Source organism: Pyxicephalus adspersus, chromosome 6 (genome assembly GCF_032062135.1).
Source record: "Pyxicephalus adspersus chromosome 6, UCB_Pads_2.0, whole genome shotgun sequence".
NCBI lineage: Eukaryota > Metazoa > Chordata > Amphibia > Anura > Pyxicephalidae > Pyxicephalus > Pyxicephalus adspersus.
In genome coordinates, this window is record NC_092863.1 from 103,487,452 (window position 1) to 103,497,992 (window position 10,541).

General features: G+C 41.1%; 1 protein-coding gene across 1 annotated transcript in view; it reads right to left on the bottom strand.

The window, feature by feature from the left end:
* The window catches only part of UBAP2 (ubiquitin associated protein 2), a 36,952-nt gene that overhangs the window by 13,053 nt on the left and 13,358 nt on the right, over nt 1-10,541 (bottom strand). Inside the window, exons 2-11 of the mRNA XM_072413528.1 lie at nt 8,570-8,703; nt 7,621-7,698; nt 7,079-7,189; nt 6,757-6,907; nt 6,602-6,679; nt 4,626-4,683; nt 4,442-4,545; nt 2,651-2,714; nt 954-1,200; nt 30-237 (exon numbers count right to left, since the gene is read on the bottom strand). Coding sequence (XP_072269629.1) covers nt 30-237; nt 954-1,200; nt 2,651-2,714; nt 4,442-4,545; nt 4,626-4,683; nt 6,602-6,679; nt 6,757-6,907; nt 7,079-7,189; nt 7,621-7,698; nt 8,570-8,662 — 1,192 coding nt within the window. The 5' untranslated portion in view covers nt 8,663-8,703. The remainder of the gene's footprint in view (nt 1-29; nt 238-953; nt 1,201-2,650; nt 2,715-4,441; nt 4,546-4,625; nt 4,684-6,601; nt 6,680-6,756; nt 6,908-7,078; nt 7,190-7,620; nt 7,699-8,569; nt 8,704-10,541) is intronic.

A 10,541-nucleotide genomic window follows, 5' to 3' on the forward strand; every position in this document is an offset into this window, starting at 1 on the left:
GGTTTCTAAATGTACTTTTAAATTCTTACCAAATTGACCCAGGACAGATGACTGCTGCACCGAAGGCTTAATGTCCCAGGAAGAAGAAGGGGCTGCGTTACTGCCACTTTGCTGAGAATTTTGGGTAGGGAACTGCCCCAGTCCAGGACTCTTCAGCTGTTCTAATATCTGGGAACCAGCAGAGTTTGTCAGTTTTGATGTTCCAAGTTCGCCAAACCCTGACCCAAGCACAGAAGACTGAAAGACAAGAAAAAGAAAGAATGTTTGGTGGCGCCCAATTCAACAGTTTTTGAGTATAAAAATACATATGCATAAGCTATACCTTTATAATTCTATGCTTAGAAACTCTTACTTGATGTAAATAGCCTAGGCTTTAGGATACAGGAGTGTCTTTTTTTGCAAGAGCAATGTATTTTATGCTCAAGATAAATAGCGTTTGCAAAATGAACATGTAGTTTTAATAAGCTATTTACTGAATGGAGGCCGGTCCAGGGGAATCAGGTAGGAATGCAAACATTTATAGGGAAACTCACCTTACCTGAATGGGCACAGTGACAGTGTCCTTTCAGAATGCAAGGCTAATGCAAAATATCAGACAAGAAGCTAAATACACAGGTGGAACACATTCATTGGCCTGCCTCAGAATCCAAACCTACATTGCGCCCTTTAAAAATGAAGCAGCCTTTTCTATTAAAAGAAATCAAGGAATAAAAAAGTGCCACCATTCAAACATGTGACTGAATAATAAGGGAGCAGCGACATTTTAAGTCATTAGATTTGCTCTCTCTCCCTTGCAGCACGTGCAGTTAGCCATGCCTATCACATTGTACTACTGTGCAGGGAATTGTAGGAAAGTAAAAGACAGATTTGCATGTATCTAATGCTAGACGTATGCAAATATTTTTTATATCTGCAGTAGTAGTAGTAGTAGTGTGCCAAGTGATGTGACTTACCAGGCTCTGAGGAGTATAGCTGTTAACAGTGTTGGAGCTGCTAGCCGTGGTAGTCTTCTGAGAGCTGTGTTGGGAGTTTGTGAACACCAACGCTTGACCAAAGCCCTGCTGCGATGCCTGCTCAAAACCAGCAGATTCTGTTTCATTGCTGTTTGCCTGTGGCTTCTGAAGGAGAGCTACCAAGTCAATGCTGCAAATGAAAAGAAATGATGAATCCAAAAACAGATTTAGTTCTAGTAAACTTTTACTAAAAGAAAAATCTGAGCTTTTCATGTGACAATGTTGGCTTCACCCACATCCTGCAGTTCCACTGCTTGGAGTAACAATGCTTCAATGTTCAGTGAAGTGTGGACAGCATTACCTACTAGTACCATTTAGGCTATGTACACATGAATATTGTCCGAGGGCTGGTATCGGACGAGAATCTGGTGTGTGTACATCGCTCAGATGTTGTTTGTGGATCCGCCAGGACGGATCGTAATACAAGTGAAGGAGAACAGAGCGCTGCAGGGTGCCCCTCTGACCTTTACCTCTTTCCATAGAGCAAATGGCGCTGTGTGTACAGCACTCCTTCATGCATCTTTCATTCTATCATTGGAAAGGATCATGAAAGTTCTTTTCCAAAGACAATTATTGAAGTGTGTAGGCAGCCTTAGTCCAAGTCGATATGTGTTAACAAGCAACACCAATGAAACAAGTGCTTAAATTTAGCATTGGCAGCATGCAGGTTTGATTAGCCGGCCTCACTCCAAGCAGCCCATCCCTTCGGCTCTCATATTGGTCCAATGAGCTAGCAGGAGTAAAGAAATACTGGATACTTCTGGGAGAACGATCCCAAATTTCCTATTTTAATTAAAAGATCTTTGGCTAAAGTGAAGAAAAAGTTGGCGAGTCGAAAATCTTGTCTGTGGTAAATTTAGAATGCCTAGCTAGCAAGGAATACAAATAAGCCCAGATGACTCCAGCTAGTAAAAATAGGGAAAAGTGTCTTGACATGTCTATTTCAGGAAGAAGGAAGTCTAGGGTGAGTATACTGCCAGGAAATGTTTCTAGAGCTGCTCGTGCACTCTCCCAGCCATTTACAGCTCCTTAGGCTATTAAGGAAAAAGGAATGAGGGAGTAGACTCTTTCCTCTTATGGATTTAATATTTTTTCAAGGAATTTAAACTTCAAGCCTTAACTTGTTTATTTGGCATCAAGGCACAATCATTAATGGTGGTAAAACAAAGCCTCAGCTGTAATCTCCCATACCACTTAGGCCTAGTTAGGCCTTAGTAATATATGAGAACAAATTGCTAAAGAACTACTGTGGGTTGTTAGCACACAGGCAACCTGGCAGAGGATTTTTACCCGGCAGGCTGTAGACCTCAAGGGAGGCCAAAGTGATGGAATGGATATGTCTCATGTCTATGTATTGACAGGTCTTTAGGGACAGGTTGTAGGCACAGCAGGTTATGTACAAAGGACAAAATAAGCCCACGTGGAACTACTGAACCAGAACAATCCTTCATGAACAAAAACATTCTTGGATACCAGGAAACACTTAAGAGGGAACTATAAATGTGTATCAAGGACCCCATATTACTAACATTTGTAGAATGTTAAAAGTAAGCCAGGGATAGAAAAAAAAAAAATCACGCAAAAACATTTCAAAATCAAGTGGTTAATGTATAACCACTCTGTATAATGACTCAAACTTATCACTTACATCTTCATTCCAGTCCTCTGCCGTCCATTCCTCGATAGAATTCCTCCAGGCACCTAGAAAGAACCGTAAACTATTACACACGCCTCCTGAATCAAGCAGAACTGATGTATATCTTAATCTCCCCAGAAAACCACCTATGACTTAATAATGCATTTTTTCCACACAAACTACTAAGTTTATTAACTACGCATTTCTTTATATTTTAAAATATATACAAAGCTCTACACACATGCCAATCACTCAGCTCACATTCGGTTAGTGCAATTAGCAATAGAGCATTAGAAGGGGGGAGAAGTTGTAAGAAACGGGAAGGATGCAGAACATTGCAGGAGACAGGAAAGTTTTGAAGTGGAAAGAAAAATATATTAGCTGCTCTAAGATCTCGTTAAATGCTGTCAGTTTGTTCTGACTTTGTCCAATACTTCCAGAGAACACCTGTGCAGGGCAACTAATGACAGCCCCATCAGAACGTGATTGCCTTTGCTTTTGGTTTTCTCCAATACTACTGCAGTTAAAATGTTTTGATAAATACCCCATACTTCGGAGTATATGGGAGAGGGTGAGCTGTGCAGTTTACTCACACTTAAAAGCCCTGATCTGTAAATTTTGCAGTACTGCTTCCTCATATTGGAGAGCCTCTGCTTCAAGGGAAGAGCAGCAACTATGAATGTGGTCATGATGTCTTTAAGATCATGACAATGTACAAGAGGGCACTCTTTGCATATGAAAGAAAAAAAGTTTAATCTCCGGATAAGGAAGGGATTCTTCACTGTAAGGTGTGAAAATGTGGAATCGGCTCCCTCAGGAAGTAGTTTCAACAACTACTATAGATTGCTTTATGAAAAAGCTGGATGATTTCCACAAGGACAGAATCTAACTGGGGATTAAAGCAAAAATAACAGATTGTTCATCCACGGAACACCTGATTATTTTCCCTTAGTGAAGCAAATTGAACAAAGGTTTTTATTTTTTTTGCCTTACTCTGGATCAACTATGTCCATAGGGTTTTATGTCTGGGATATGTTTGTTTCCCTAGTAATTGAACTTAAAGGACATATGTCTTTTTTCAACCTATGTACTCTAAGAACCAGCAAGTCTGAACCTGCCCTTGTAAAGTACACTATAGGCAAAATTTCAACAAACATGAAGATCCAGTTTAGCAGCTCCAAAATCTCCATCAGGATCACTTTGTACGCTGCCCCTTTCAGGTAGGAAAAAAAAAATTAAATACTAGCTCCAGGCTGGCGTGGGTCAGTTAGATTCACCATAATATCTGCCCTGCGTGGTGCACAGGAAGCCCAATTTTTCCTAAGGATATCTGGCAGGGACTATACTTCAATGACATAACTTCTATGACTTACAGATTGTTCATACGAATGCTTAGCAGAGGGTTAAGGCAACAGTTTTCCCCCCCCCGGAACACAAACTAGTATTATCACGCAGTAGATCCTCAATTACAATCCTGAAATGCTACCTGCAGTGTCTAGCGGTCAACTGTGCCCTAATCACCCCGCAACCACTCCAGACAAAATGCTGTTGCAGGTGGCTGATCACATGCAACTAAAATATAAAACCTCACTGCTTCCACAACCAGTGTGAACAAACCTAAACTGTGCTAACCTGACCATTAGGTCAACTGAACCCCAGAAACTAAGGAGCAACATCCTACAACTGCTAAAGTAAGGAAACCTAGAAGTTATTAAGGAATACAAATAGGTAGAAATTGGTTAGTAACAGAGGGAGACAGGATCAGGTGGGGGCAAGCATAATAAAAGCTTACCAGTACCATCATCACCGTCGGTCTGGTTGGTCTCCCACACATCTGATTTTACTCCAAAGCCATCATTGGTGTTGGGCTCCGTGTAGTCTGCAGGATTGAACGTGCTACAACACAGACAGTTTAATTTTAGTTTTGTTTTTACTTTTGCTTTGCCTAAATTTAACAAAATGTGAATATAACTTACCCCATGCCTTGCGCAGAAAACCTTCCTGCCCCTCTGCCTCGTCCACGGCCTCCAAAACCTTCAAGTAAACAAAATATTAACATAAATTTAGCCCTTTTTCCCTTTTTTTAGCAACGTCAACGACAAGAATGTTCAACTGGGTAAGGGATATGTAATGCAAGAAATCTAGAGGTTAAAATTTATCATCTTGTGCTTTTCACAGTTCTGAGGTTATTCACTAGCCTGGGAACTTCCCAGTTTTTACAAAATAAGGACAGCACCGGGCACTGCCATCTTCAGCCTTCTCCCTACGTCACCTGATCCCACACTGCGCAGGTATGAGATTGGGTGAGGTAGTTCGCTGTAAAGGAGGAAAAAAAACAAAGCCAATCTCACTGCGCATATGTGAAATTGGCATCTCTTTGCCCTTGGGCATGCACAGAAGGAGCACCCAGAGGCTCCCAGAATGCGTGATGTGTGATGTGTAATGCGTTATTGTATGCCATTTGTTACTCCCTTGAATATTCCTATAATCTGACTGCTGGCACTTAGGGTTTACCATGTAACCTCAAGCAGACCCATACCAGCCAGCAGAAAGAACTCCCAAGTGACAGCTGCATCTTAACTACCGTGTTTCCCCGATGATAAGGCAGGGCCATCAAATAAGACAGCCCCCCCTTTTCATGTTAAAATGAAAAATAAGCCCCCCCCCCGCAAATAAGCCACCCAAAAAAAAATAATTAAAACATACTCACCCGATACCCGGATCCTGCGTGTGTCTGGCTGCAGCAGCGTCTCTCCTCTCCTCTGCCAGCATCGTGTTTTCTCCTGTCTTGTAAAGCAAAGCGAAAGAAGCCGGCACAGCGCCACCTGCTGTTCCCCTGTCCTAACTGCCGTGCAATAGAAAAAAAGCACAGCGTGATCAGAAGAGGAATTTGAATGACAGAGTGATCAGAAGGAGAGTTTGAATGACACAAGATGATCAGAAAGGGAATTTGAATTGCACATGAGTGATCAGAAGGGGACAATGATTGGCACAGATTGATCAGAAGTGGACATGAATGGCTGTAGTCTTCTTCATGGGTAAATAAGGCATCCCCCTGAAAATAAGCCCTAGAGCATATTTTGGCCTTCAAAAAAAAATAAGACAGTGTCTTATCATCGGGGAAACAGGGTAGCAGTTTATCTGCCATGTCATAAGCAAATGAAACTGTCCATAAACCAACAATGATTTGCTTTCTGTCCTGCCCCCTTAGGGACTTTCCCTGGATGCAAGCCAGTTTTTCCACAAATCATAAACAGGATTTATATAGCAACAACATATTAGGCAGAGCTGTACATTAAATAGGGGTTGCAAATGACAGATACAGAGCGTGACACAGGAGGAGGAGAGGACCCTGCCTAGAACAGCTTACAATCTAAGAGGTGGGGGAAGCAGCACACAATAGAAGTGGGATATGGAATGGTGGGAAGTAGTGAGGGTTTAAGAGACAGAATATGATGGGTAGGTAAGTTTGAAAACATTGATTTTGAGTACTCTTAAATAAGCAGAAAGTAGGAGCAAGCCGAATAAGACGTGGAAGACCATTCAAGAGGTCTGAAATATAAGTGGGGCAAGAACTGTGGAGGGATGTAGGTGAAATGGAAGCCAATGAAGAGAACTACAAAGAGAGGCAGAGGGGGTAGCTGGGTGGGAAGGCTGTGTATGGAGTAGGTAAGTGAGTGGGAAGGATGGATAAGTCTCGCTGCAGCACTGATAATAGATTGTAGAGGAGAGAGTTGGGTTAGTGGAATACCAGAGAGGAGGATGTTACAGTAGTCCAGACAAGAGATAAGAGCGTGTACAAGGACTTTGGTGGTCTCTGGGCAATTGTTGGGCTTTTATCTAAACGGCAGCGATTGGCTTTGACAGCTGCAGAAAGCCTAGGTACAGCTAACACTGCATAGTTTATATTTATTACCACTACAAAAATACTCTTAAGGCTGTAGGTTTATACCTCTTCCACGTCCGCGTCTGCCACGATCAGCAGGTCTGTCACCAAGGCCGCTGTCCACTCCGTTTTCTTCTGCTCTAACTATATAAGGAACAACATTAATAAATGTCCAAACAAACGTTCTTATAAGGGTAAATTGAGAATTTTAAACTGCGTACACTCGCCTCCCCGACTTCCTCCTCTGCCTCGTCGGTTGGATGTTCCTCTGCCGCGACTCACTTCTCTGTCACCTCTCTTCTCCCTGTTTTCTTTGTTTTCGGAACTCTCCTTGACAATCTTCTTTTTGCCTCCAACCGTCTCCCAGGAAGTCTGCAATAAAGTAAATATTCAGATCAGGATCTCTACCATGGGTAGGAAACACCATGCTGGCTTGTGGGAACTCAACTGTTTTTGCTTCCCGAATTACACTTATCTGATTTACACAAGAGTAACAAAATTTAGAGCCCTCAAAGAACAATAGGATAAAAATGCAAGCATTACCGTGTCTGAGTTTCCTTCCAGCAGTATATTGATGGCTCTGTTCACATCCCCGTTGCAATCATGCAGCGCCACGAGACACTCATCTTGGTTCTTTCCTGTCACTTCCATTAGCTGAGAACAGATAAAAGGAAAACAGTTGGATTTATTTACAGTGCAATTACAACAAGCAGCAAAATAGAGGAAAATAACTACCACTGTAGAAGAGAAGGTTGCTCTATAAATTCTACAGTACTGGCCTTGGCCTTAAAATTTCAGGTGAAGTAGAACAATTGTGCACTGGCATTAACTTTTGTTAAAAGATCACATGACCAAAATGACTACGTATTCGGTGGTGTGTGCACCACTGGAAGGAACCTGAATTACCACTTCCTCCACAAAAGAGGACAATCACTATCAACAACAAGGATCCATGGCAGTTCATAACGAAGCACTCTGCAGCGAGCACTTCAGTACACACAATGCATATAATTTAACAAGCTGTGAGCATTCTACAATGTGTACAATGTTATGACCAAAACATAAATGTTTCATCAAACCCTCACCTGTTTCACTTTATCTTCAAAATCTGCATCATTTTTGTCATAGATCATCTGTGCGAGGCGGATCTGCTCGGCCGTTGCCTGCAATATAAAAATATAATATGATTACTGGGTGAACGGTACATACAAAAAGCAATAGGTAGGCTTGAAAACAAAGTGACCCTGCAGTAATAGTTTTATGGTTCCAATAGCAATATGGTATTGATCTCAAAGTGACCATGCAGTAATAGTTTTATGGTTCCAATATATGGCATATATAGATGTCGTTTGTGTTTGGACTCTGTCAATAAATAATCAAATTATTAATATTCAGTATTTAAATAGGCCCAACATATTACGCAGCTCTGTACAAAGTCTGCAGTTATGTCACTAACTGTCCCTCTCAAAGGCGTTCACAATCTAATGTCCCTACCTCAGTCATATATGTCATTACCACAGTCTAAAGGCAATTTTGGAGGAAGCCAATTAACATAACTGCTTGTTTTTGGAATGTGGGAGAAAACCAGAGTACCCCGAGGAAACCCACAAAAACACGGGGAGAACCTGAAAGCTCCATGCAGATAGTGTCCTGGTTGACATTCGAAACTGGGATCTAGAGCTGCAAAGGCCTGAGTGCTAACCACTGAGCCACCGTGCTGCCCTAATTCTACATATTTATGCTGGGATTCTGTAACGGGAGTTTAAAGCACAAGCTATTGGCCTGTTGCTAGTCTGAAGAAAAGTTAAAACTTGCTCCTCTGACATGAGATTTAGGAGCAGAATATTAATTCCTGGTTGACAATCACTTAATTTACAATGCAATGAAAAACAATCCACTGCCAAGAGGAAAATTGTCAACATGTAGTTAGTCTGAATCCAATGAGCAAAACCACCTGACACTGGAGGCTCTTACAGAAATTTTTCACTTTTAATGGTCATGACTGGTATTGGAGATCCAGCTCGGAAGACTTACCTGTACCTGTTTCTGTGGTTGTGTCTGTGGAGTTGAAATCTGTGTTTTTTCCCGAGTGCCCCGGGTACGTTCATTTCCCACCGAAGTCATCATATACAGTATATACAAAACAATGTATGTACAAAATAGAAAATCTGCAAAGACAAGAAAAAAACAAAGCCGTTAGAGCTCAAAAAATTAACAAGCTAAAATCTTCAATTATAAATTGATACAGCAAGTAAGAAAGTAAAAAGCCAGTGGTGTTCCTTATATATGAATGTTGTGCTTTATATCCAGAAAACATGGCAGCATAGGTAGACTTAGATGATAGAATGAACTCCAAAGTCAAAACTATTAAAGAGGAACTAGGGGGTGTGTGTGTGTGTTAAAGGTGAGACATTTATAAGGTAACAATAGAGCTGAATCATAGGTAGTTTGCGGTGTTTGCATGTACCTTTGTTTTTATTGCTGTGTGCCTATAGTATTCCCAGTATCACAGGCCCAGATTGTACTTGTAATTCTCAAAATTAAATCCTGACCCTAGAAGAACCAGGTTGTACCCGTCTCAGTCAAACAGCGAAGTGTTACTGCCCTATGAAGCGCTGCTATTATTTAGGTGACATTAAGGACCAGTCGAGGTTGCAAATTAATGTGTAAATGAACACTAAATGTGGCAATGAAAAAGAAGAAAATGTATGTTTTTGGAAGGGTGATGAAAATTCCCCAATTGGTGGTCTGGGATGTAAAACTGACTTCGCACAGCGGGTATGTGTTTAAAGTAACAGCTGGTTTAAGTTTTATATAAAACCCGCTGATACCTGGAGTTTGTATAAAAATGATCCCTGTCCTAGGAATAGAAGCCAATGCTTATCCAGCGGGTACAGAGAAAGGCTCACCACTTTTTGGAAGGGGAACAGGTATAGTAGCTTTGATTGCCAAGCAATGTAAATGGCCACTGTCCAAATGCTTTGTAATCGGTAACGCCATATACTCTTTATTTATATATTACTAATGCACAACATTTTCCTCGGCGTCCGGACGTGCACTTTATTTTAAAGACGTATCGAGAATAACTCTTCATACTCGCTACTTGATGTCATTTTCCTGAAGACATAGCTGCGATCATAACGCTTTAATAGAATAATTGGCTCAGTAGTTAGCACTCTGGCCTTTCCAGGGCTGGGTCCCAGGTTCAAATCTTGGCCAGGACACTATCTGCATGGAGTTTGCAGGCTCTCCTTGTGTCTGTGTGGGTTTTCTCCGGGTACTTTGGTTTCCTCCCACATTCCAAAAACATGCAGTTAGGTTAATTAGCTTTCCCACAAATTGACCTTAGACTGTATTAAAGACATATGACTATGTTAGGGACATTAGATTGTGACCTCCTTTCAGGGACAGTTAGTGACATGACTATGGGCTTTGTACAGTGCTTCGTAACATGTTGGCGCTATATAAATACTGTGTAGTAATAAGTGTAAATGATAGGGGGCTTAAAAGGGCTACCACCAAGGACAGTATTGTTTATAAATTGTTTTCCCATTTTGTTTTTATACACGTGTACCTTAAACCTCCCATGTTTGACTGTATATCTATAAATGCTCCGATGCTATGTACCTCTACGCCTGACCTGCTGTCACCTCCAAATCCAAAAAATATCATCTGACCAGCTGAATCAAAACTTGCAGCCATGCAAATTTTTTATGCTTTAAAGTCAAAGACAGAAACACAACACTTCTTTGCACAAACCCTTAAAGTGCACGTACTTTGTTCTTTTCAATTTTCAAATGAAATTAAGAAAGGTTAAAAAAACTTCCTTGAAATATACAACTAGGGAGGAAGTTTACTTTTTTGATGTCTGTCTCGTTGGGGAAATTTCTATTCCTTGACAAAGTTCCCTTTCAAACAGTTGTCACTGAACAAGTGTTAACATTGATAGACGACCTTGTCTCGCTTTATTTTCCTATCTCTTTTAGGCTACAGAGGATTCTCATCC